This window comes from Beta vulgaris, chromosome 3, assembly GCF_026745355.1.
Source record: "Beta vulgaris subsp. vulgaris cultivar EL10 chromosome 3, EL10.2, whole genome shotgun sequence".
Taxonomy (NCBI): domain Eukaryota; kingdom Viridiplantae; phylum Streptophyta; class Magnoliopsida; order Caryophyllales; family Amaranthaceae; genus Beta; species Beta vulgaris.
In genome coordinates, this window is record NC_079204.1 from 30,166,326 (window position 1) to 30,193,389 (window position 27,064).

The 27,064-nt window shown below is 39.3% G+C and overlaps 5 protein-coding genes across 5 annotated transcripts; all 5 read left to right on the plus strand.

Moving 5' to 3' along the window:
• The first annotated feature begins 9,608 nt into the window (after positions 1–9,608).
• LOC104885015 (uncharacterized) lies at positions 9,609–14,900 on the plus strand. Its single transcript, XM_010669727.4, has 11 exons — positions 9,609–9,972; positions 10,149–10,196; positions 10,277–10,447; positions 10,566–10,632; positions 12,001–12,065; positions 13,029–13,107; positions 13,477–13,595; positions 13,687–13,766; positions 14,029–14,098; positions 14,334–14,411; positions 14,516–14,900. The coding sequence occupies exons 1-11, from the start codon at positions 9,736–9,738 to the stop codon at positions 14,579–14,581; spliced, it is 1,080 nt and encodes a 359-aa protein (XP_010668029.1). The 5' UTR covers positions 9,609–9,735; the 3' UTR covers positions 14,582–14,900.
• A 2,218-nt stretch (positions 14,901–17,118) lies between these two features.
• Positions 17,119–18,579, plus strand: LOC104885016 (E3 ubiquitin-protein ligase AIP2). The gene has a single exon (XM_010669729.4). It carries the CDS (start codon positions 17,463–17,465, stop codon positions 18,408–18,410), a length of 948 nt encoding a protein of 315 aa, XP_010668031.2. The 5' UTR covers positions 17,119–17,462; the 3' UTR covers positions 18,411–18,579.
• A 144-nt stretch (positions 18,580–18,723) lies between these two features.
• Positions 18,724–20,910, plus strand: LOC109134120 (uncharacterized). Its single transcript, XM_048637539.2, has 7 exons — positions 18,724–19,171; positions 19,437–19,486; positions 19,567–19,629; positions 19,727–19,786; positions 19,864–19,944; positions 20,024–20,672; positions 20,774–20,910. The coding sequence occupies exons 1-6, from the start codon at positions 19,162–19,164 to the stop codon at positions 20,558–20,560; spliced, it is 801 nt and encodes a 266-aa protein (XP_048493496.1). The 5' UTR covers positions 18,724–19,161; the 3' UTR covers positions 20,561–20,672; positions 20,774–20,910.
• On the plus strand, positions 20,784–21,257 carry LOC130590915 (uncharacterized). Its single transcript, XM_057393692.1, has 2 exons — positions 20,784–20,911; positions 21,018–21,257. Exons 1-2 carry the CDS (start codon positions 20,831–20,833, stop codon positions 21,255–21,257), a joined length of 321 nt encoding a protein of 106 aa, XP_057249675.1. The 5' UTR covers positions 20,784–20,830.
• A 330-nt stretch (positions 21,258–21,587) lies between these two features.
• LOC109133852 (uncharacterized) lies at positions 21,588–25,631 on the plus strand. The gene is made up of 8 exons (XM_057393345.1): positions 21,588–21,859; positions 21,939–22,032; positions 22,106–22,198; positions 22,265–22,369; positions 22,475–22,609; positions 22,689–22,795; positions 22,887–22,959; positions 25,314–25,631. The coding sequence occupies exons 1-8, from the start codon at positions 21,588–21,590 to the stop codon at positions 25,629–25,631; spliced, it is 1,197 nt and encodes a 398-aa protein (XP_057249328.1).
• Positions 25,632–27,064: the final 1,433 nt, after the last annotated feature.

Genomic DNA, 27,064 nt, shown 5'->3' on the forward strand with positions numbered 1-27,064 from the left:
GGCGTCCTCATCAACAAGTTGGATCCCCCTCAAAAGGCGTGAGATGTTGGCCGGCAGCATGAGCATCCTCAATAGTGTTCCAGTCGAAACCGGGAACGACCTTGCACACACACCTCATGGCAGCTGCCCAACCGTAATCATACCTCTTGTGAAGAGTCGCCACATATTCATCTGACGCTTTGAACTCAGCAACGGCCTTGGCGACCCCTCTGACTTCAGCTTCAGCAGAGGCATCCAAAACTGCCACTTCTTTCTCAGTATTGGCGGTCTCCATGTCCTTGGTCAACGCCTTAATGTTTTCCTCGGTCTCCTCCAGTAGGGCTGCCCTCTCCCGCAATGTCTCTACTTCATCCTTCAGCGGCGCCAGCTCACCCTCAGCATCTTTGAGCAGACCCTAGCAAGTCTCTAAAGAGGTCTTGTAGGTATCCGACAGCCATTAGTACTCCAAATACTGCTCTATCATCTCAAGGGCAGCATTGTTAACCTGCAAAAAGAAAGAGAACGCAAACGAGTCAAAAAAAAAAGTGAAGGATGAACATACCACAAGCTGATCATGGGTCAGCCGAGCCGCAAGCATTACCAAGGACCCTAACAGTCGGTCCAGGGGCAGCTGCATACCCTTCAAGATCCGGTAGGCCAGAATACCGCCATTCTCGGGAATGTCGGAGTAGAGAGACTCATCTTCCCTGACATTCCAGTCATGTTGATAAATCTTCCCAGGAGTGATGGGCTGAGCAGCAAAGGCGACCCCTACAGAATCGCTTAGTGGCACCTCTTTCTTCTCAATCCATTCCTGATACCGATAAAAGATACCAAAAGATAGGTTAGAAAAAGCTAAGCATGGTAATCAGCTCCCTTATCTTCTCCCTGATGGAAGAAGCGGAACCGACAACCAAGCAAGACGTGCCGCTAGTAGGATCGACTACTTTACAAAATGGATAGAGGCGGAACCGACAGCAAAAATCAAGCCTAGCCAGGTCAAGGGATTCATTTGGCAGAATGTTATGACAAGATTTGGGATTCCCATGGCTATCGTCTTTGATCATGGCGTTCAATTTGATTGTCGTCCCATACAAGCTTTCCTGATAGAATTTCGAGCAAAATTTTTGTATTCAGCCGTTTGCCACCCTCAGAGCAATGGACAAGCAGAAGCCGCGAATAAACAGATTCTAAATGCCCTAAAAAAGAAGCTAGATGAGTTCAAAGGAATGGGACCGACATGGTACCTGTTGTTCTCTGGTCAAATAGAATAACAGAGAAAGAGCAACTGGGGAAAATTCTTTCAAGTTAGCTTTCAGCACAGAAGCGGTGTTACTGGTCGAGGTGGGCTTACCCTCATATCAGATCAAACATCAGAACCTTGAAAAGAATGAACAAGCACTCAAGGAAACCTAGATTTCTTGCCGGAAGTTAGGCTCATGGCGGAGCTAAGGGCAGCTGCCTACATGGACAGAATCAGTAAGGTCTACAACAAGAAGGTTTGGGAAAGGCCACTGGACTTGAGTGACTTGGTCCTCCGTAGAACGGCAGCTACTGGAAAAGCGCGTGTTGAAGGAAAGCTAACCGCCAACTGGGAAGGCCCTTATGTCATCACTAAGAAAATTGCTCTCGGCTCCTTCATACTCAGGGACATGGACGGCAAAGAGCTTAAAAACTGCTGGAATGCTAGTGTGTTAAAGAAGTATTATGTATAAGTTGTAAAATGTACATGGCCAGAGGCAAATCTCTTAACATAAATAATATACTTCTTTTAGCGTCCCTCGAAAATATTGTTGTTTATATATGATTGAATACTGTACAATAAATAAAAGCCATATAACAGGCTAAGTGCATCAACGGTCATATGACAGACCCAGCACATAAATAAAAGCCATATAACAGGCTAAGTGCATTAACGGTCATATGACAGAACCATCACATAAATAAAAGCCATATAACAGGCTAAGTGCATTATTAACGGTCATATGACAGACCTAGCACATAAATAAAAGCCATATAATAGGCTAAGTGCATTAACGGTCATATGACAGACATAACTCATAAATAAAAGCCATATAACAGGTTAAGTGCATTAACGATCATATGACAGACCTAGCACAGAAGTAAAACCATATAACAGGCTAAATGCATTAACGGTCACATGAAAGACCTAGCACAAAAAAAGCCACTTAACAGGCTAAGTGCATTTACGGTTAATCATACGAAAATATGAATGCTAATAAAGCAAGAAAGCAAGGAAACGTGAAAAGTACTTTTCCATAGAATAAAAGCTACTGGATTGGCGGCCAACTACAAAAAATATATATGTGGCGGCCAATATTAAAAAGGCTTTTAATTGAATAACGTGCTAAGCAAAATTTAAAAGTAATTGTCTACAAACGCCAACAAAAGGCGGATTACATATCTAACTACTAAAAGTATTACATGGAAAGCAAAGCTAAAAACTGTTGGAAGAGCAAGAAGAGCTAGGAGAAGGCCGCCAAAAGCTTCATGATGGAGGAGGCCCTGGCCTCAGAGGCTCTCGAGGATCCACATCAGCAATGGCGTCCTCATCAACAAAGTTGGGATCCCCCTCAAAAGGCGTAAGATGTTGGCCGGCAGCATGAGCATCCTCAATAGTGTTCCAGTCGAAACCGGGAACGACCTTGCACACACACCTCATGGCAGCTGCCCAACCGTCATCATACCTCTTGTGAAGAGGCCACATATTCATCTGACGCTTTGACTCAGCAACGGCCTTGCACCCTCTAACTTCAGCTTCAGCAGAGGCATCCAAAACTGCCACTTCTTTCTCAGTATGGCGGTCTCCACGTCCTTGGTCAACGCCTTAATGTTTTCCCCGGTCTCCTCCAGTAGGGCTGCCCTCTCCCGCAATGTCTCTACTTCATCCTTCAGCGGCGCCAGCTCACCCTCAGCATCTTTGAGCAGACCCTGGCAAGTCTCTAAAGAGGTCTTGTAGGTATCCGCCAGCCATTAGTACTCCAAATACTGCTCTATCATCTCAAGGGCAGCATTGTTAACCTGCAAAAAGAAAGAGAACGCAAACGAGTCAAAAAAAAAAAGTGAAGGATGAACATACCACAAGCTGCTCATGGGTCAGCCGAGCCGCAAGCATTACCAAGGACCCTAACAGTCGGTCCAGGGGCAGCTGCATACCCTTCAAGATCCGGTAGGCCAGAATACCGCCATTCTCGGAATGTCGGAGTAGAGAGACTCATCTTCCTGACATTCCAGTCAGGTTGATAAATCTTCCCAGGATGATGGGCTGAGCAGCAAAGGCGCCCCTACAGAATCGCTTAGTGCTCTTCTTCTCAATCCATTCCTGATACCGATAAAAGATACCAAAAGATAGGTTAAAAAGAAAGCTAGCATGGTAATCAGCTCCCTTATCTTCTACTGATGGAAGAAGCGGAACCGACAACCAAGCAAGACGTGCCTAGTAGGATCGACTACTTTACAAAATGGATAGAGGCGGAACCGACAGCAAAAATCAAGCTAGCCAGGTCAAGGGATTCATTTGGCAGAATGTTATGACAAGATTTGGGATTCCCATGGCTATCGTCTTTGATCATGTCGTTCAATTTGATTGTCGTCCCATACAAGCTTTCCTGATAGAATTCGAGCAATTTTTGTATTCAGCGTTGCCACCCTCAGAGCAATGACAAGCAGAACCGGAATAAACAGATTCTAAATGCCCTAAAAAAGAAGCTAGATGAGTCAAAGGAAGTGGACCACATGGACCTGTTTTCTCGGTCAAATAGAACAACAGAGAAAGAGCAACTGGGGAAATTCTTTCAAGTTAGCTTTCAACATAGAAGCGTGTTACTGGTCGAGGGGCTTACCCTCATATCAGATCAAACATCAGAACCTTGAAAAGAGAACAAGCACTCAAGGGAACCTAGATTTCTTGCCGGAAGTTAGCTCATGGCGGATAAGGAGCTAGATAGTAAGGTCTACAACAAGAAGGTTTGGGAAAGCCACTGGACTTGAGTGACTTGTCCTCCGTAGAACGGCAGCTACTGGAAAAGCGCGTGTTGAAGGAAAGCTAAACCGCCAACTGGAAGGCCCTTATGTCATCACTAAGAAAATGCTCTCGCTCCTTCATACTCAGGGACATGGACGGCAAAGAACTTAAAAACTGCTGAATGCTAGTGTGTTAAAGAAGTATTATGGTATAAGTTGTAAAATGTACATGGCCAGAGGCAAATCTCTAACATAAATATATACTTCTTCTAGCGTCCCTCGAAAATATTGTTGTTTATATATGATTGAATACTATACAATAAATAAAAGCCATTAAACAGGCTAAGTGCATAACGTCATATGACAGACCCAACACATAAATTAAAGCCATATAACAGGCTAAGTGCATTAATGGTCATATGACAGAACCATCACATAAATAAAAGCCATATAACAGGCTAAGTGCATTATTAACGGTCATATGACAGACCTAGCACATAAATAAAAGCCATATAGGCTAAGTGCATTAACGGTCATATGACAGACATAACACATAAATAAAAGCCATATAACAGGTTAAGTGCATTAACGATCAATGACAGACCTAGCACAGAAATAAAAGCCATATAAGTAAATGTTGACGGTCACATGAAAGACCTAGCACAAAAAAAGCCACATAACAGGCTAAGTGCATTTACGGTTAATCATACGAAAATATGAATGCTAATAAAGCAAGAAAGCAAGGAAACGTGAAAAGTACTTTTCCATAGAATAAAAGCTACTGTATTGGCGCCAACTACAAAAAATATATATGTGGCGGCCAATATAAAAAGCTTTAATTGAATAAAGTGTAAGCAAAATTTAAAAAGTAATTGTCTACAAACGCCAACAAAAGCGGATTACATATCTAACTACTAAAAGCTAAAACTGTGGAAGAGCAAGAAGAGCTAGGAGAAGGCCGCCAAAAGCTTCAAGAGGGAGGAGGCCCTGGCCTCAGAGGCTCTCGAGGATCCACATCAGCAATGGCGTCCTCATCAGCAAAGTTGGGATCCCCCTCAAAAGCGTGGATGTTGGCCGGCAGCATGAGCATCCTCAATAGGTTCCAGTCGAAACCGGGAACGACCTTGCACACACACCTCATGGCAGCTGCCCAACCGTCATCATACCTCTTGTGAAGAGTCGCCACATATTCATCTGACGCTTTGAACTCAGCAACGGCCTTGGCGACCCCTCTAACTTCAGCTTCAGCAGAGGCATCCAAAACTGCCACTTCTTTCTCAGTATTGGCGAGTCGTCAACGCCTTAATGTTTCCCGGTCTCCTCCAGTAGGGCTGCCCTCTCCCGCAATGTCTCTACTTCATCCTTCAGCGCGCCATCACCCTCAGCATCTTTGAGCAGACCCTGGCAAGTCTCTAAAGAGGTCTTATAGGTATCCGCCAGCCATTAGTACTCCAAATACTGCTCTATCATCTCAAGGGCAGCATTGTTAACCTGCAAAAAGAAAGAGAACGCAAACGAGTCAAAAAAAAATGAAGGACTAGATCATTGGGTCAGCCGAACCGCAAGCATTACCAAGGACCCTGACGGTCGGTCCAGGGGCAGCTGCATACCCTTCAAGATCCGGTAGGCCAGAATACCACCATTCTCGGGAATGTCGGAGTAGAGAGACTCATCTTCCCTGACATTCCAGTTAGGTTGATAAATCTTCCCAGGAGTGATGGGCTGAGCAGCAAAGGCGGCCCCTACAGAATCGCTTAGTGGCACCTCTTTCTTCAATCATCCTGATACCGATAAAAGATACAAAAGATAGGTTAGAAACTATGGTAATCAGCTCCCTTATCTTCTCCCTGATGGAAGAAGCGGAACCCGACAACCAAGCAAGACGTGCCGCTAGGCGGCTTCGAACCGGAAGCTACAGCAGCACGCTCCTGAGTCTCCTCTGGAGCATCCAAGTCTAGGTCCTCCACATGGACCTCATTAGCAGTAGAAGTGCCTGGATCCTCTACATCCAACCTTTTGTTTGCGGTGGTATCGGTCGCGACCTGTTCCCGCGGCCGCCTCCTAGTTGGACCACCCCTGGTCACAGTCCGGCTAGCAGTAGACCGAAGAGGAATGGCAGGGGAAAGTGGCACACTGGTGCTGGCAGTAGCAGCAGCACCAATAGTGGGGACGCGAGGGGTTACCACCCCTCCGCGACCTCTGCGGAGATTATGAGGCCCATGGCGGTTGCCGCCCCGACGACCATTCGTAATTCCATGCATTGTCTCGTAGTCGTTGGCTGGAGCACGCGGCAAATTTGTTAAAGGCCGATAATCTTTGTCGACGCCAAGAACGTCGAGGTTAAGATTAGCAAAACCTGCAAACAAGAGAGGATTATAAAGCAGAACATACAATAACAAGCAGCATATAATTCGCATTACTATCATCGGATAGACCAATCCGACAGCATCGCTTACCATTTTCATGAGTGGGCGACAGCAAGACGGCCAACAAAGGCTTGTTCCCCAAGATGTACTTGGAATGAGGAATCCAATACTTGGGCTCTTTAACTCTAGCTGACGTCCCATCCTCATAGGTAATATCAAAATCCGCCACATATAAGTAGTCAAAGGCGCTAACTCCTCTTCGGTTAGCGGCACCAAAGGAATATGTTCCATATGAGGGCGAGGTTTTGTGAAATGGCGGCGCACAGGGTAGTCTTCAGGCACCCGCAACCAGAAAAAAGCATCTTGCCAGCCCTTCAAACTCAATACCTTAGGCTGGACGGTCATCTTCTTGTCGGCTGTCGTCAACGACCACCAGCCCGATTTCCTAGCGGACCCATTTCTCTTCAACCAATGGATGTGGCGGAATAGGTTGATTGTTTGAGGAAAGTCCAAGAAGCATACAGCCCAAATGTACGCGATGATATTTCTGATTGCTAAAGGAGTCAGTTGCACCAAACACACGTTGAACGCATTCAGGATCTGGACCAAGAAAGAGTCCAAGGGAAACCGGAGGCCAAACTCAAAGTGATGAGTATATACGGCCACATGGCCGGGAGGGTACTCCGTTACAATGGCCCCTTCGGGCGGCCCCACCAGACGGTACCCTGTCAGCATATGGTAGAGATCCCGCGCAACCCTTGGGTAAGCAAGATCCAAAGCATCTTGACGCCATAGGCCGTCAATTTCTACAGTAAGAGGGCCGGCAGAGGCATCCTCAGGAAGCCACGGAGCATTCAAACCTTGATCAGCCACGACTTCTGCCAGCCGACTCGAGCTGGCTACATTTGCAGCAGCTGCCAGAGGAGTAGATACGCTAGCATTCACGCCAGTTCTATGCTGGTAGATAGCCTCAGAAATATCATCACGAGCCATAATAGTAGCAATTGAGTCGCTCTTGTCACCTAAATTAACAACAGGGTGGTTAGGAGTTGCAAACTCCTGCAAGCGGTCGTAAAAATCGGACGACACCCTAACTCCGGCATCCGCCAGGCTATCTAGCCAAGCATGCTCTCTAAGAGGGGCGACATCAAGGCCAGGAACGACATCGACTGGCGGATGTCTACGGGACTGTCAAGCAAGGATCTGGTGCCTAAGTACTCTAAGCATTGATTATCGCCACTTTGGCTAGAAGTCAAATATCTCAGGGTCAAATTGTGTTCCTCAGGAGTGGATGGGTCGTTAAGAAATTTTGACCTTAGCTCTCTTTTTCTCTCGGCCGTAAGAGGTATATCCGCTAATAACCTAGTCCTCCCCACAGGGCTTGAGTCAGACGCATAATCATTATCAGCTAAAGGGGAAGAGGGATCACTCTCGGTCATGAAAACCTCACTAGGAGCATTTTGGCTATCAGATTGGTCCGACATGATGAATACGCGAAAAATACTTAAGAAAATGAGGAAAGAAATCAAAGAATTACCTGGAAACGAGGGGTTGCCGGAAAAAAGAGCGAAAGTAAAGAGCAAAGACGCCGGAAAAGATGAGCAAAGTCTCTAAACAGCAGAATCACACCGGAAACTAAAAGCTTTCAACCAAAGAACCACCGGGAAATCACAGAGCTCCAAGCACAGTTGAAAACCCATAAAATATTGGCCAGGAAAGGGCAAAAATTTTAGTGCACTAGAAAAGGAAAGAAAAAACTAGAAGATTTGTTAACTTTTCAGCGAAATTTGAGCACTAGAAGGGCAGCTTTTGAACAATGCAAGTTCTGGCTATATGGAGGTTTTGTCAGAGAAAAAAGAGGAAGAAGAAAGAGAATTATTTTGAGCAAAGGATAAAAACTCAGAAAAACAATCGCCTATGTATATATATACGGACAAACGACTGAGATTAAACGAACTCTCCAACTTCTCCCTAGATTAATGCCAAGTGTCATGGTGAAGTTAAAACCTAGTAAAGTATTGGGCGGGATTTTCGGAAAAGTAATCATTAACTTTTCGAAATTCTTCAACTCCCCACAGTGGCACCCGTCAAATTTATTTTTTCGAAAAATCAAACACAACAAAAACACTCGCGTCCATCCAATAACATCCTTAGCGGTCAGGACCCCAATGATGCTGGGGGGCTAGTTGTATGGGTATAACCCAAATGTACTGGCGAACCCCCATGAGGAGTCCGCGAGTAAGGAAAGGACGCAAGCATGATGATGTCATCTGCAGCTCCATTAAAATCAGTTCATCTTCGTGATCCGACAGCATTGGCGGACGCCTAACAAGACAAAAACAGGGGAATCTTCCTACATGTCAAGTGTGTTAGAGCCCTACACGTGTCGAATGATTACACGCCTTGTCAGAAGAATAGTACTTCTATAAATACCCCAATAGTACTATTCTGCAGGTACATTCTCTCATACTGAATATAGCTTATCTCTCTCTCTAGTTTCTCTCTCTAAATTCCAGTGGGACCAATACTGACTTGAGTGTCGGAGGGGGTTTCCTCACAACCACCCCGAGGGTAGCTCACGTTTGTGTACTGTGCAGTTATCAAACAAGGACGTTACTCTTCACATCTTTAGCAGACTCTACTGAGGACGTTAACCGTTTCGCAACCGAAACAGTTACTATTATGAATTAATTAGGTAAAATCATACGAGTAACCCGATTAATTCATAGTAGTAACCTCATTTATTTATACAAGTAACTTCAATAAATCATACGAGTAACCTCATTTAATTATATGAGTAATCCCAAAGGTTCACAAAAGTAACCATAATTGATTATAAGAGTAACCACATTTCTTTGTAGGAGTGACACCCTTTTATTGTTAAAAGTAAACACATACTCATACAAGTAACTCATTTGGTCATAAGAGTAACTCCATCTGTTCATAAGAGTAACTCCATTTGTTTATAAGTGTTTGTGTATATGAGTCAACTTCGAAAGATCATATCTCACATCGCACTTAATATTTTGGGAAGATTCAAGTTGTAGATGAAAATTTGGCTCGATAGCTTTCCAACGCCTGGTCAAAAGCTCGATTCCGATGAGAAACAGGTGAGACATGACCATATAAAAATGAACTGACGGACTGACAACGTGTCACGCACGGTTACAACTGTAACTTTCCGTGTGGCCGGCCAAATAGGTTAGAGATTTTAGATGCTACCTATGTACCTAACGCAAAAACAATATAATTAGAGAATTTCTATTTAACCGGTCCGCCCAAACATACAATAGCTTTAATAACAGCCCATTCCACACCATTTAACCCCAGCAGTCTTCTACTCTTCTTAGGTAGTTTCCAACGCCCAAAACCCCTTGGCAAACTGCAACATTCGACTTGAGAAAAGATGGGGAAGAAGAAGAGATTTCAAGCTGAAACTGAACAACAACACGAAGAAAATCCATTAAACTCTGTTTCTGAGCTTATTAATGGCGAAGACATTTCTGATGAACCAAAAAAGAAAAAGAAAAGGAAAAAAGAGCAGCAACATGAAAACATTTCTGACAAATTTACCCCCACTGTCAGTATCGCCATTCCTAGTTCAATCATCGGCAATGCTCAGTCGCACGAACTCGCCACTCGTGTACTCTCTCTCTCTCACTACCCCTTTTCAGTCTCGGCACATTCGAGACGGTTTTACTGTAACACCGTCTCACTATTTATTTATTTGAAATAGGGCCACATTTTGTTTGAAAAGTGACCCCTTTAATTAAGATGGTCTTTTTCTGAGACTAACAAAATTTATTTGGGTATATTCAGCTGGCTGGACAAATTGCTCGAGCAGCAACAATTTATCGAATTGATGAGGTTTGAATTTATTATTTTGTTTGATCAGTTTGAGAGTTAATTAGTGTATTAGGTTTTGATTAAACCATTTGGATGAATAGGTTGTGGTATTTGACAATAATGGCTGTTCAATGGATGATCCTACTACTGTTGGGACTTCAGAAGGGGATAAAAGTCATGCTGCATTTTTTATAAGAGTTTTACGCTATCTCGAAACGCCACAATATTTGAGAAAGAGTCTCTTTACCAAACATAGTGGATTAAGATTTGTGGTGAGGCTTATTTGGTTGATTAGCATTGCATACAGTTTGTAACTTCAAATGATTGTTGTTGATGTTGCTGTTCTGTTTGATGGTAAATTGACCTCAATAAAATGTGTATTTTGGTCAGGGCTTGTTACCCCCACTTGACGCGCCTCATCATCTTCGCAAGCATGAATGGGCTTCATATAGAGAAGGTACGGTTTGTCCCCCGTGTAAAAACTGCCTTTGATGTTCTATGGTTGTTTCAGTGGTTCTGGAACATTGTAGAGTTGTTTGGTTTGCAAATCACAAGTTGTTAGTAGGATATCAAAATGGAGGGAATTGCTTACCTAGTTGTCCTCGTGAAGTAGGACTTCTTGTTGGAAGGTTTTTCACTTCCTATGAAATGGAACTACGTGGGAAAGCCAACTTCCTATGATGTGTGCGACTTCCTATGTTTATGGTAGAAACCAAAGGATCCAGCAATAATCTAAACAGAGAAGAAGGAATAAAATAGGACCAAGGGATGATTAGTTGTATTGATATTAACCAGAGAAGCAAAAATCAATTACAACCCTCACTCTTCGAGAGGCAAGGACTCTCCAAAGCTGTCTCACTTTCTATTACAAAATTCTGATGATTTGCATTTCTCACCTCAGCTCTTATTTATAACTCTCACTCACAGAAATTCTGTAATTCTGTACAATAACTAAAATGGCAGTGGTGACAGTAAATCACCCCACTACCCTGTCAAATATTCCTGACCCTTAACAAATTGTGACGTTGTATTGGTGAGGTGGCTGAATGTTGTGCCTTTCCCTCTTTACCCCTTCTGACCTAAGTAATCAAGGGTTTACTGGTGCCCCCATTCTGATTCCTTGCAGTTTAATTGAACAAACACTAGTTAAGCTGTCTTGTTTGCATCACTTTTTGTTTTTCTGGTATTTTAGCATCTATGCTCGCACGCAACTTGTTGGGAGAATGGATGTGGTAACTTGCTTAATATGCTTTCTGTTTCACATTCTGTATGAATCATCTACGTTGGTCAGCCTCTTTTTTTCTTTTTTTATATATGCCCATTACTCCATCAGTAGCTCGAGATAGGCACATAACGCATTTTCGTCTGTACAATGTGTTTCGGAGAGGGAATGTATTAATGAGAAGGTGATGATTGCAGACAAAGGCCAGTTAAATGGTTATGAGGGAGTCTAGCCAAGATGAATATTACTATAGAGGGCAGTAAATGTGGATTATATTCCCATTGGTTCTGTAGAGGCCATTGAGAGAGGTGGATCTAATGCAGAAAAAAAAAGTGAAGAATATTGTATTGCTGCTGGGGGGACTCATAAAGTTACAGTTGAGAAAATATTACTAAACCTTTATTTAGATTATAGATTTCCCAAATTGCCTTCATGGTCATTTGCTATAATTAATCGAGTCAAAATTGAATGAATTGGTAAGATCATTTCTTAGTGATGCCTATGACTTTGTATGTATATATGTGTATGTGTTTATGCATATATATTTTATTATTTTGAATTTTGATATATATATTCTGTTTCTTACCTTGGTAATATTAACAGGTGTGACTTTGGAAGAAAAAGCTCCCAACTTTGTTGGTACAATGGTAGATGTGGGTCTTGATCAGGTACGCTCTATGTTCAATGACAATTGGAGATGAAAGAGGGGACGTCCTGAAAGATATTATAGATGTCTTGTTATTTGGCCATCGATCCAGCTATAGTCACAGATTTTTAATTGCAATGTTATTTTCTTTTATTTGCCAGATTATCGGTGTTTTATATGTTCTCTACTCTGAATTTAAATGGCTCTCCTAGTTGTAGACTTTTGTTTCCTAGGACTTAGGCTCTTTCTATACTCTTAAGTCTCACATCTTTGGTAAGGTCTTCATAGAGAAACATGATGGTCCTCCTCTCCTCCTAGTGTCCATGCGTTGGAAATCAAAAATTAGTTTGTTCTTCAAATGCTATGTTATTCAGATATTTGGAGGTTTCCCTAATATTAGGTTTTTCTTGCATCTAAGTTTCGCCTTTTAAATTTATTTAAACATGGATAGATAACACTGATCATGGTGAATTGGAGCTATTTATTTGTCTAGGTTTGAAAAAATGGTGCCCGAATAGAATATCCTTATTCATGAAATATTGACTTTGTTTCACAGGTCATAAGATGCATGATGTTATTTACATAGTATAAGGTGATGTACTAAATATTCAGTCAATGTGAATTCCCATTCCTTTTTTACTAGTATCAAGCTAGATTACATTTAAATATTTAATGCATTTGGAAGATTTTGCACATACTCTGAAAGAGGAGTTTGGAGCACTTTTTGTTACTGTCTGTTTCTGAATTTGTTTCCCTAAAGGTTTACTTGATAGCATTTACTAGTTCTAAACAAGTAGGAAGCAAGGTTCCACATAATTTGACATTCTCAGAATCTCCCACCCCCCAATTTTATGGCTACTTGTTGAAGATATATGATCAGATACATTTTCCAAGAACAATCTTGTTGGCAGATCTCAAAATGATCATTAAGTTTAAAGTGCAAGGTTTGGTATGTTTCTAAATTGAATCTTTGTTGGTGATGCAGAATGTTGCCATTGATAAAGCACTTGGACCAGGAATAAGGATCACTGTAGCTATGGGGACTGACCGTGATTTGAGCACTGGTAGTAGTTCATTATATAGCACTGCTTATTATGATCTTGTACATTGCTTTATCTCTATTGAACCTATTACCTTTGACTCTATTAATATCTTCTGTAATTGGCTTTTGATCACCAGTCTGATTTACATCTGAGTAACTTTGAATGAAATGTTTTTTTCATTTCGCAATATTTTAGAACATCTTCAAGTGGATAATCCGTAAAGCGAGTGATTACTCATGTAGTTTGCTGTTAAATTACTAAACATATCTTATCTGAGAGTAGGTTGCTGGTAACAGCAGGAAATAGACTAATTGTTTTATTGACTTGATCCCGTTTGCAGACTATTCTATGTATTGCTTCTGAGTTTATGATACCATTTTGTCTTTGCAGGGAAATTACACCAGGTTGTCCAATCTACTACTCCTAGGGAAGAAGAGGGCATGTACTGGGGATATAAAGTGCGATATGCTCCAAACTTGAGCTCTGTTATTGACAACTGCTCATATGAGGTACTAGTGGTTATGTTTGTTCGAAGTCTTGTTGGAGCTTATTGGTTTCATTTATTCCTTTGTATTTGAATGCATTTTATATTATCTGTAGGGTGGATATGACTATATGATTGGAACTTCAGAGCATGGCAAGGTTGTCAAATCATCTGAGCTTTCTATACCTCCCTTTAGGTGTGTTTCTGGTTACAGCTTTATCTTTCAGTTGTTTTAACTTTAGAGATTGGCGGAGTCATCTTTTATTGGATGCTCTTGTAAGCTCTTTTAATAGGTTTCTTGTCAGGCATGTGAAACAAACTGTTTCTTTCTTCTCTGTTACACATGTGGAAGGCCTCAATAAATATTAACTGGATTCTTGTTTTTAACCATCTCACCTATTACTTTGTCTAGTCACTTGTAAAATTATGCATATCTTATAGCTCTGGTTCACTTATAGGCATCTTTTGATCGCATTTGGTGGCCTTGCTGGTTTGGAGGAGTGCATTGAGAAGGACAAAAAATTAAAGGTAAAGTCTATTTGCAAATTACTTGTGCACTGGGACCGACTTCTTTCATATATCAGCACCGCTTGGTGGCTTGTTGTGACGATCCCTACTTGATTGATAAATTAACATTAATATGTGGGCTTTTGCCCGGAAAACAGGAGAAAAATCTCTTATGTTTCGTCTTTACTGAGCCTAGCTCACTTGTAGGAATTACTTTATTTTTTCATTTCTATTTCTGTATTCACCATTTTACCAGGGAAAACATGCACAAGTGGTCTTCCATTCATATCTGAACTTATGCCCTCATCAAGGGAGCCGTACAATTAGATCAGAGGTAAGAACACATCTCCGTTGCTTATTTCTCAAAACCGAAAACAGTGATAGCAATATTATTCAAGCTATTCAATTCACTTCACAAACTGTGCTTTTGGATAACAGGAAGCAGTATTTATAGCACTTCAATATTTTCAAGAACCAATTGATCGGGCATTGCAGAAAGGCTAGGTTCTCCTAGAGAACCGATTGAACTTGACTTGTTTCTTTGCTGAAGAACCTAGGAGCACGAGACTGAAACACAAACACAAACGCAGGGCACTTTCTTTGGATGAAAGAAGTGTAGAATTGATTTTCTGCACAATCAATTTTGTATATTTTGCAAAATCAGGGTTTGCTTATTTTCTTAGATTTTGTATTAGGAGACTAACACTTGTAACATCTTGCAACACGATGTAGGTGAGTATCATATCTAATCAAGATATTTGTATTCAAGATTTTGATTACCCCTGAATGATATGCTCCATCTGGCAGATGTGTTTTTATTGTATACGCGGGATGAACGCGTATTTAACTACGTCTCTATGGAGGTTTTGGTGAAAAATGTTTTGAAAGCGCCAACAAGTCTTTAGATGAAGATTCATAAACCTAATTGGATATTGGAAAATCTTAACAATAAATTGAGTTTGGGGGTGAAGTGTGAATATGTTCGTCCATTTATGACCTCTATTTAATATTAATTCATAGTAAAATTCGAGCAATTAAACAATCACATAATATATATCCCCTTTCACTCCTTGTTACAAACTTTTCCGACGTAAACACATTTTCCAGCGAGCTCGAACTTTTCCTCGGTACCCAAGTTTCAGACTCCTTGTCATATCGCCTGAAAAACTTAGTGTAATTAAAAAATTCTTCGAATAATACATCGGACTAGAATAACATAAAATTGCCATAAACATGAACCACAAGTTCATGGGCCTATCATAATTTATAGCCAACCAAACCACAGGTATATGCGTCTTACCTATAGGTATAGGCGCCTATGATAGGGGATCAACCACTAGTACAAGCGTTTATCTTAGGTGCCTACACCAGAGGTTCAGGCGCCTATGATAGACGCCTCATCACAGGTTTAGGCGCTTGTGATTTGATGCTTGAGTGGTTTTTCGATAATTTTAAGTCAGTATTAGAAAAACTTACTCTAGTAAAAAATATTCTAATTAAGCTAAACAAAATCGACCGAAAAGTCAACTATAGGTATAGGCGCCTATGATAGGGGATCAACCACTAGTACAAGCGTTTATCTTAGGTGCCTACACCAGAGGTTCAGGCGCCTATGATAGACGCCTCATCACAGGTTTAGGCGCCTGTGATTTGATGCTTGAGTGGTTTTTCGATAATTTTAAGTTAGTATTAGAAAAACTTACTCTAGTAAAAAATATTCTAATTAAGCTAAACAAAATCGACCGAAAAGTCCCCAAAATAGGAAATCGTTACACTAAACCCTATGTATCGTAAGTTGTTCGAAGCGCTACACTCAAGATATTTCATCAATGTTATTCAGAGAAAAAAAAATGCATTAGCATTTCCGATGATATGACTAGGTGGTAGGAAAACTTGAAATATTGGAAAATTTGAGTTTGGCAGAAAAACTTGAGTTTGGCAGGAAAATTTCAATGGAGGGAATGGAAATAGAAGAAAAGGATGAGATAGAGCGAGAGATGAGAGAGAATGAAAGAGGTGATGAAGAATGGAGCGGGAATGTCAGGGGAATGAAGGAGGGAATGGGGGCAATGGATGGAAAAGAGAAGGAAAAATCCTCATATTTTTAGTACTAAAATATAGGGCACTACTAAGAAAAAATAGGACGGCGTTTAACAAAGTTCAAAAAGTATTCGGAGGTGATACCCAAGAACCAAAGTGTGGATTATGCACTAGGATGCACAATGGTCATTGTGCACCTAAAAAGAACATACCATTTATACAAAAAAACACGAATTTTTTTCAACAACTTTTCTACTTTAAAAAAGAACACATGACTTCAAATAAAGCTATATTTATAAAAGAACATAAGTTATAATGAAAATAACATATAATAAATAAACATCTACACTGAAGGTAAAAGAACATATACCTTTTAAATTTAAATTTGAAAAAGAATCTTTAATTGCAAAATTTAAGGAAATAAACAACAATAAATTTTCAAATTTATAAACTCTAAAAATGATAAAACGATTTAGTTTAGAATAATGTACACCATGCTTTACATACAGTGGGTGCATGTACTTATTTGCACCCAAAAACTGGATCATATTTCTCCTATATCGACTCACTTCTTTAGAGCAACTCCAATGGATGACTTTAGGTCCTTGCTTGCAATTTGTTAAAAGTTAGAGCTACTTGCTTTGTTATTGGAGTAAAAAAGAGGTTGTAGCTTGGCAAAACCAAGTAGCTCAGCAAGTAGCTTTGTTTAATTTTTTGTGGGTCCTACTTATACCTTTCCATCTCACTTTCTAATTTTCATAAGTAAATAATATGTGGGACCTACAAAAATTACAAATAGTTGTAGCTTTTCATTGGAAAAGGTTGTAGCTTGAAAATGTTGTAGTTTGGAAATCTTATGTGGCACACAAAACTACAAGTGATTGTAGCTTACCATTGTAGATACTCTTAGTTTTTGTTTTTAATTTTTACCTAATTTGGCAATCCAATCATTACAAGTTTCACTTCAATTTATGCTAAAATTACCCAGCTAATCAAGCATTATTCCTCTTCTATCTAGACTTCGTCTTTCTTAGAGATCAAGAAAAAAAAAACACCCCGTTTCGTCTGGTGAGTGGTGATTGTCCCCTTGCACAAGAAATGTCTTTCTTCAATTGGACTACTGTTATATAATCTCTTTCTTTCTCAAATATATACACCACCTGAATCGAATTCTTTTCTGAATCGAATTCCTCACCATCTATCCAACATTTTTCATTCCTGATTAATCCAATTCTCACCTTCGATTAAACCCCACTTCTTCCTAAAAATCCCCAAATCCAATCTCTCTCAATTCCAGAACTCCTTGTTTTTTAGGGTTTATCCTCAAAACTCAATCAACTTAAATATGGCGACGAAATTCTCTGACGATGAACTAAGCACAAAATTGCAACAACTCCGATCCCAATTAAACAAAAAACAAACCTTTGAATCGGCCGTTTCATCGATCAAATCCCTCCTCCTCGAAACCTACAATTCTTCCCCTCCTCAAATCCGCAAACTCTTCTACGACGTCGTTTGCCGCGTCGTTACCGTCCTGCAAACTCGCTACACTTTCCCAGGGTACCTCTTATCCGGCGTACAACTCCTGGAAATCGCCGAACGCCTCGCTTTCGACGCATCCGAGAAAATGTATTTCAAATCCTGCATCAACAACCTCAAAGAAACACTCAATCAGGAATCTGTTGATGAAAATGGAGGAGAGAGATTATCGCAGAGTTCGCGAGGTGGGTATTTATTTGAAGGTCATCTAACAGTTGATCAGGAACCTCCTCAACCTAATTGGCTGGTCCAGCAGAACTTACTTACTGCCCTCGCTTCGCAATCTCAAGATAACAGTGATGAGAATATGGGGAGTTTGATGAGGGGGTTAGTGGAGAGTTTGGATGTGTCCATGCTCGAGAGTTTTGAGGATTTTTTACCACCAATGGAAGGGAGAGGGAATCGGGCTGCACCACCTGCGAGTAAAGAGGTGGTGGAGAAATTGCCGGTGATTAAGCTCGAAACTGAGGAAATGTTGAGGAATATAGTTGGGAAGGATGGTGGTGAGTGTTGTATATGTAAGGAGAAGTTGGGGTTGGGTGATAATATGCAAGAAATGCCGTGTAAACATTTGTTTCATCCTCCGTGCTTGAAACCGTGGTTGGATGAGCATAATTCGTGCCCGATTTGCCGCCATGAGCTGCCCACGGATGATCATAAGTATGAGAGTTGGAAGGAGAGGGAGAAGGAGCTTGAGGAAGAGAGAAGAGGTGCTGCTAATGCTGTTCGTGGTGGCGAGTTTATGTATATTTAGAACTGCTTTCTGATTTATGACAGCATATGTACTAGTAGTTTCTTTTTCTCTCAAAATGATTCAATTTTAAGTCCTACAGTTTCTTATTTATATGTATGCAAACAATAGTTGAGCAAAGTAGTAAAAGTTTGGGTTCAAAATGATCTGAAATTTCTGGTTTCAGGCCTTATATTTGGTCTTATCTTGCCAAATGCCATATACCCTCTTCCCGTTGCTGTATTTACTGCTATGTGACTCTCTTTGTGTTCAATCGACCCAACGACGTGTATGTGCGAGATGTAATCATATCGCAGCCACTTTGGAAATCCAGTCATCCAGCCATGTCCTATTAGCGGCTATGCTATGAGAAATGATAAACGTATAATTGATAGATGCAAAAAAACATCTATCAGGGGTAATAAAGTCTTTTCGCATATTAAAGTCAGGGGTACTAATGTCCTTTCGCACATTAACTGATTTGTAACGTTATCTTAGTGGAATGACCCATTCCCATCTATTCCAAAAAGAACTCCTCCTAAAAGGTAATAATTAGACAGCTCATTTGGTAGAAGAAGAACTTGAAAATTGGGAGGAGAAACTCAAGAATTGGCGGTGGAGAGGAAGAAGAAAATTGGGAGGAGAAACTGAAGGCAAGAAATCTTCCGACGAACAAGAAGAATTGAATAAAGTCTTATCAAAAAAAGAACCCACATAGAAGCAAAAAATTACTCCACAGCAGAAGAGAAATTTCAACAGCAACTTGATTTAGGAAATGGGTGAAGGTAAGTGAATTTCTGAAATTAATATGGATATTCCTTAAATGTTCGTAATTGATGTAATTGAAAACATTATTTTTAGTTGTAGTTGAAAGTAAATGGAAATGGCGAATTTTATGATGAACTCTGTTGCAGTTAAGCTGAATCAAATTTTTTTTGTGCATGTTATTGAATATTGAGTTGTAAATTGAATGTTTTGCGGAAAAATAGAATCATGTAGTTGATAGTTGTAAATGAGGGTAATTAATTTGAAAAAAATGCTTTCCTCTAGGTGATGAAGGTGGTTATGGTAAGAAGAGGAAGGGCCATCGTAAGGGTAAGGTAAGTGATGTTTTCTGTTGTGAAATATGAATTTCTCTGGTAGATAAATAGCAGTAAATAATATATTAGGAATCATGTAGGTCAATGAGGAGGAAGAGGGCAGTGAATCATGGCATGATGAAGAAGAGGACGAGGATGAGGAAGTAAGTTAATATCCCTGTTTATGTTTGTTTATATGTTTGTTTATTTAATTAAAGGATTGTAAAATGTATTGAAGCATTGAATATGATTGTTTTCAAGGTGAATGGACTATGGTGCAAGAGCGGCAAAGGGGGTAGGCTTCCTGATGAAGTATACAGGGTAGTTAGTTTAACCAATTGAAGTATGTTGAATTTATTTTATGTAGTGAATTTTACTGAATGAGATTGCAATAGCAGGTTAATAAATTAAGTGTTGGTGGAAGGTTGAAGGAGAGTGGGGAAGTGATTGCTAGTCGGGTGCTACTTAACAATAAAAGGGTAAGGGAATGTTTGTCTTTGTCTTAGGCAAATGCAAGTGCGCAAAATGTGTAATTGTGTGTACAAACTTTAACTGCAGGAAGTGAATTTCAATTGCCGAGTCGAGACATTTGGTCAAATCGTAAAGCAATTTGATGAGAGGAAAAAGCGTTTGGTGGCTGAAATGGGGTTTGCTGGATTATTGCACTTTGTGGATAAGGGTTTGCCGAGGAATTTATGTTATTGGTTGTGCACAATGGTAGATGTGAAGAGGAGGGTATTGGTGTTGAAAGATGGGTTGGAATTCCCTCTATCGAAGATACAAGTCCACTGGGTACTTGGTATCCCTATTGGTCCGAGGCATGTACCAAAAGTTTGTGAGGACGATGCGATGGAGAATGAAGTTGCTAGACTGTGTGAATCATTTGTTACGCGATGCCCGTCTGGACATAGGGGAGTTTCACGGAAGACAATTTTGGAAGTTATTGAGGGGCCTTTGGAAGATGACTCAGAATTCAAGAAGGCATTTATGATGATGGCGGTGAATGATGTGATCGATGGCCCCGACAAGTTGTCATCGAATGTCTCTGAAGATGCTCCCAGTTGTGAGTGTTGCAGAGAGGGCAAAAAAATATGATTGGTGTAGTTTTGTGTTGGACCATCTTATAAAATCTGTTGGTAATTTTGCGAAAAGGTTTTACACTGAAGGATATGCGAAATGCTGTGGTGGTTGCACTATATTTCTGGCGGTATGGTTTGTTTTATCATGTAAACCCATATTGTTTATTCATATCATTCAGTGTAGGTGTTATATTACAAATTGTGTTATTTTTGTAACCCTCTATTGTAGGTGTTATACCTTGATCGGTTGAGGAGGAACCCTGTATCGTGGGGAGTTTTTCCACGAATGAAAGCGTGGACGAAGGAGGATATAAACCTTGCAAAGAAAGAAGATAGGAAAGCATCAGGTGATTATGGTGGCCTCGGTGTAAGTAGTTTATATATAATAATGTGTTATTTTTATTAGTAGGAAGGAATAAGATTTGTTTGTGTTGTGTATATTAGATTTGTTGTGTTGTGTATATTTTTGTTAGTGTGTGGATGTTGCGTACGGGGAACGTCATCCTCTTGAAGCGAGGGACAAGATGCCTGAATCTGAATACAATGAAGTGGATCCCCAGATAGTATCAACACGTAAGAGAAAAGGGGCCTTGAAAGGGAGACGTAAGTTAATTCCTAAATTAAATCCTTATGAGTATAAGTTGCGAAGGAAAATGCAAAATGATGGAAATGCAGGCAGTAGTAATGGAAGGCAAAAGTATGGAAATGCATAAGGTATAGGTACAGGTACATCTGCACCAAGATCACCACCTATGTTCAGTCGACAACAGTCAGAGGGGGAGGGACCAAGATCACCGATATCATTGAGGAGTCGCCAACAGTCAGATGGACGAAGATCACCTATATCATTGAGGAGTCGCCAACAGTCTGAGGTACGTGATGAATGTTCATCACCAGTAGCACCCCCAAGATTTGAGAATGTAATTGTAAATGGGGATTTGCAATTGGGAGAGTCGAGTAGTAATAATACATTGACAGGTTCCACTGAAGCACAATTGGAAGCACAAGTAGAGAAGGTGGTGGGTTAGTATGTATCTGCACTAATGGAGGCACCAGTTATAGGTATAACAGTAGTAGAGGGTTCGAAGTACAGTTGGAGGAAAGTGAAGGAGGTTGAAGAATTAAGTGAAGGTGAAGGGAATGAAACAGCAGGTAATGAAAATGTTAATTCGAATGGAGAATCGCAAGTAGGAGAACGAAGCCGTAAACATAGGAAGACAAAGACATCGGTTGTTTTGAGTGAGGAGTACGAACAGACGTGGCGTCCTAAGGCAACCAACAAGGATAAATTATTTGAACTGATGTCAAAATGCAAGTAAGTTGTAGTACAAGCAAGTTGATGAGATCCAATTATATTTTAAATTACGCAGTAATGAATTATTTGCCAATGTCAGGGGAGATCCAATTATAATTGATGTTGATGGGAACTTTGCGACATTGAGTTGTTGCAGATCATTGTCTCAGGCCCGTGGTCGATTAGATGATAATGTAAGTGCCCTGCTAACCAGACATATGAGTTTTTAATTACAATTTTATGTTCTAATCGTTTGCTGTTCTCAAGTATGTTCGAGTTGCAGCATGTCTTTGTGTGAAAGTGTGGGGGTGGCGATTTGGAATTAGAAGCAGGAGGTTGATGCTGGATCCAACATTTGCGGTGAGTTATTGTATGTTGTTATTATAATAACGACCAAGTAAAATACATAATTGTTTTTCCATGTAGATAAGAGTGCTGCAAGTAGAAGGAGATAACTGGGATAGTGTTGATAGGATAATCCACTCCACCATCAAGAACACACCAGTTGCGTCATCTCTTAGGATAAGTGTGGTATGTGGCATAAACCTTTCACAACGAACAATATGTGCTATGTACAATGTCATATACCTTTCACAACGAACAATATGGAACATTGAAAAGTGAAGTCAATTTCAGGTATTTGTCCCTGTTATTGAAGACGGTCATTGGTGGTGTGCCGCCTTCTCGGTAAACAGGGAGGAGGTGATGATCATAGACTCCATGGAAACAAAAGAAGCTGCAAAGCTGCATCACGTATCAGAAGAGGCATTGGTACACCTGATTTATGTATTACGGTAATAATTTCAAATATACATTATGCTTTATATAATGTACTAATATATGTGGACAGTGCTACGCAATGGACCGGTATTTTAGAGCTGTCGACAGTTCCTGGGATATCGGGGCTGTGAGCAGATGGCCGCGTTCTACTCTAAACATGAAGCAGCAGTCGGACTTGTAAGTTTCTCTTAATTAGGTTATGATGGCAGCTTGTTAAATAATTATTTATATTATGTAAAGTAATTATTTATATTATGTTATATGTTAGGCATAGCTGCGGAGTTTACATGTTGTTAGCTATCAAGCACAATGCCGATCGTTTTGTGGAGAGTGTACATTTGGTAAATGTTCCGTTAATTTTGATCATTAACTTTTCGTTAAATTATTATGAAAGGATTCTTTCGGGAAACATTGTGGAAGAGCGTAAATGGTTGCTATGTGAGTCATGTGCACTTCAACAAAGCCCCCGAAAGTGTGAAGGCTTTGATGTCCTCTTTGTGAAGGGTACCCGCGGAAGTAGTTTACTGTGTTAATGTTTTCTTATGATGATGTAGTTTTTTTGTACATTAACATTGGGCAGCTTTTGGGTGGATATAATTTTGGGGTGATGTTGGGCTAGATTGGCCATAGATTGGGCTGATAGATATATAGGATGAAATATCACAATATTCTTTTGGGGTGATGTTGGGCTAGATTGGCCATAGATATATGGATGAAATAGATTGGCCACTGGTTGGGTTTAGATTGGGCATTGATTTTGGGTGAGTTTCGCAGGAACACAACTTATGTGTTTAATATTATTTTGGGGTGATTTTCTGACAAATTAAATGAAGAAAGTTTGTTTAATGAAGAAAGTTTGTTTGTCAATATAGAGTTTGTGAAATTAATGAACATAAAATAAATACAATATGTTAAATCATGAACACAATTAATCAAACCAAGAACCCAGTTTGTTAGCTCATGAATACAATTTATAAAACCATGAACACAATTTATGAAACACATATAATGTTTGTGAAAGTAATGAACCTGAACACAATTTATCAAACCAAGAACCCAGTTTGTTAACTCATGAACACAATTTATAAAACCATGAACACAATTTATGAAACACATATAATGTTTGTGAAAGTAATGAACCTGAACACAATTTATCAAACCAAGAACCCAGTTTGTTAACTCATGAACACAATTTATCAAACCATGAACACAATTTTGAAAGACATATAATGTTTGTGATTATAAGAAGAACGTATGTTTGTCAATACATGGAGTTTGTGAAAGTAATGAACCTGAACACAATTTATCAAACCAAGAACCCAGTTTGTTAACTCATGAATACAATTTATGAAACCATGAACACAATTTTGAAAGACATAAAATGTTTGTGATTATATGAAGAAAGTATGTTTGTCAATATATGGAGTTTGTGAAATTAATGAACATGAACACAGTATGTAAAATCATGAACACAATTTATCAAACCATGAACCCAGTTTGTTAACTCTTGAACACAATTTATCAAACCATGAACCCTCCCCGGACTTATAATCATAACACAAGTTATCAAACCATTTAGACTTATAATAATAATCATAACACATTTAGAATTATAATCTAGACCCAATAATAATCATAACATTCATGATAATAATAAAGTATAGTTACAAAATAGTCGTTCTTTCTTAGAACCACTGTGATTCAAATTAACACCTAAAAACGAAGTTAAGCATTTTCCAAAAGTTTAACCAAACGAAGTTCAATGGCCAAAAGCCAAGCTTACAAAAGATGATCACCTACACAATTTAGCAGTGAGTGAGCAAGTAATTCATAACCTACATTTTTACACATTGACGATAGTCTTGAAAATAAACAAAAGCACACAGCCAATTGAAGTGATCCTAATCCAGCTCTTGAAAAATTATCTTTCTTCAACGCTGGGCAACGTCGCAGCTAAATAAGTTGTATAGGAACAATAATTTCATCATTATTTTTTAATCTAAAACATCATTTACATGGTGTGTGTCCTAATAACATTATTTTTAAGAGATGACGCATTAACATCATGTAATAATCTAAGTAACATTATTATGCATCATTTATTAATCTAAGTAACATTATTATGCACCATTTAATAATCTATCATTTACTGAACCTCTCTATTATCTGAACACAAGTATTATAACAGTCAACAATGTTTACATATTCCTGAACACAATTTCTCATAATTTATAATAACCTTTTAGTATCCTCAATACATGTTTCATATTCTTAACAACCTTTTCAATATCTCCAACACCCATTTAACATTTATCCTCATCATTTGTTTATAATATTACGGAACACAACCTTATAATAAAATAATAATATGGTACTAATATGTAAGTATATTATTCAACCGATAATCATAATGTCCTCCTAAAAAAACCCCAATATTTGCGAAAACTGTTTGCAATAAGAAATGGATAGCAAAGGATCATCTTCATCCCGTACGTGGAGGTCCTCCGCAAAATCAACCGTATGTTGCAATCACAATACTTCCGCCGTCCTCAGAGTGACCAAAAAAATGGGTTCTAATGCCAGACGTAAATTTTATGGTTGTCCCCTATGGCCGGTGAGAAACGAAATTATGTTCAAATGATTTATTATGTTTTAATTTATTTAAAAAATATTATCATCTAACTTTTCTGAGTAGAATGACGGCGACTGTGGATTTTTCAAATGGGCGGACGACGACCACCATGTACAGAGTCTTTCGGTGTCGGAGATGGAACTAGAAGCAACTGCGATTGCATTAAAGGCGTTGAACGAGGAGAAGGAGGTTATGCAGAAGCGAATTACAGATTTGAAGAAGATTAATCAAGATTTGTTGGACTCCAATAGAAATTTGAAGAATGAAATAACCAACTTACGGATCGAAGTCCTCAAGTCTGGCAGATCTGAGAAATCAGCTAATTTCGCTTTTTTCATTTCTTGGGTTGTATTTGCCATTGCACTTTACTTGAAGGAGTAAATGTACCATTGTAATCGACAGTAGAACTGTATAAGTATTACTTTATGGCATTTGAATATTGTTAGAGTTATTTATGTTATGAGTGAGTTGAGCCAACAACCACTGAATATAGGAGTTAACTTGCCTTAAATGCATTAACCATGGCTATAAATAGGGTCACACAACTCATCAAATGTTTTTATAAAAATGAGTTCATCTTCGTCCAAATCAAATTCCTCCTCAGTGGAGGGAATGTCCATATCTTCAACTGACTCACTTTCAACAAATGGTAGTTCGGTTGACCAAGGGGTCCCTCTTGCAAAGAAATGCATGTTCCTCGTCAAGGGGGCTGATATAGATGACGAGGGTGTTGAGTATCGGATGAGCATGCACAAACAACTACGTGTCGTCTATGATGATTACGCAAACCGATCCGGCGTACACGTATCTGAGTTGAGTTTGGTTTACCATGAAAAATTGTTACAACATGATGGGAGTCCGAATAGTTACAAATTAAACACCTCCGGTGATGTTGTCCTTGCTTACAAGAAGGTAAAACAAATAAATATTTTAAATTTGTAATTGATACTAAATTTTTATTTAAGTACATATTTTGAATATAATAGGACACGAACGAAGGGATTCCAGTAAATCCTCGAACGAATGAAGATAAAACCATTACCTTCACCGTTCAAGATTTACGCACATGCCCAACTGTGGAGAGGTATCGCATGGCTATAAATACACCAATGATGGAAATTTATGAACAATGGGCATCAAGTCAAGGCGTGGTTGAAGAGAAAGTTACATTGTGGCTTGATACGGATGTGGTCGATCGACATGGTACAATTGACCATTCAAATGTTTACGACGGTGCTATCATTTACGGCCAAGTGAAGAAAGTCCAATAATTTAACGATAATTTATATTATTGTATTAAGTAATTTAGTAGCGTTTAAGTATAAAGTAATATAAGTAGCTTAAAGTTATTTCATTGTATTACGTACTTTATTAAGTAATTTAGTAGAGCGTTTAAGTGATTTAGTTGCCTATTAAGTATTAAGTAATTTTGTTGCCTATTAAGTATTAAGTAATTTTGTTGCCTATTAAGTATTAAGTAATTGATATGTTGTATGGGTTTATATAATTTATTATTGTATGAATTTACTGTATTAAGTAATTTTGTTACCAAAAGTACTTCTTTATTGTATTACGTACTTTATTAGTATATTACTGTATTAATTTAGTAGTTTAGTGTATAAAGTAATTTAGTAGTTTAGTGTTATTAAGTACTAAATTTTCGAAACATTATTACGAGCGAACTATGTTTTATATTTATGAACAACATTTTTATGAGTTTTAATTTACAAGTACAAATAACTTGAGAAATGAACAACTTTTTTATCACTTCAAGTACGAGAAATGACATTTATCTGTTTGAGGCAGCAATTTGG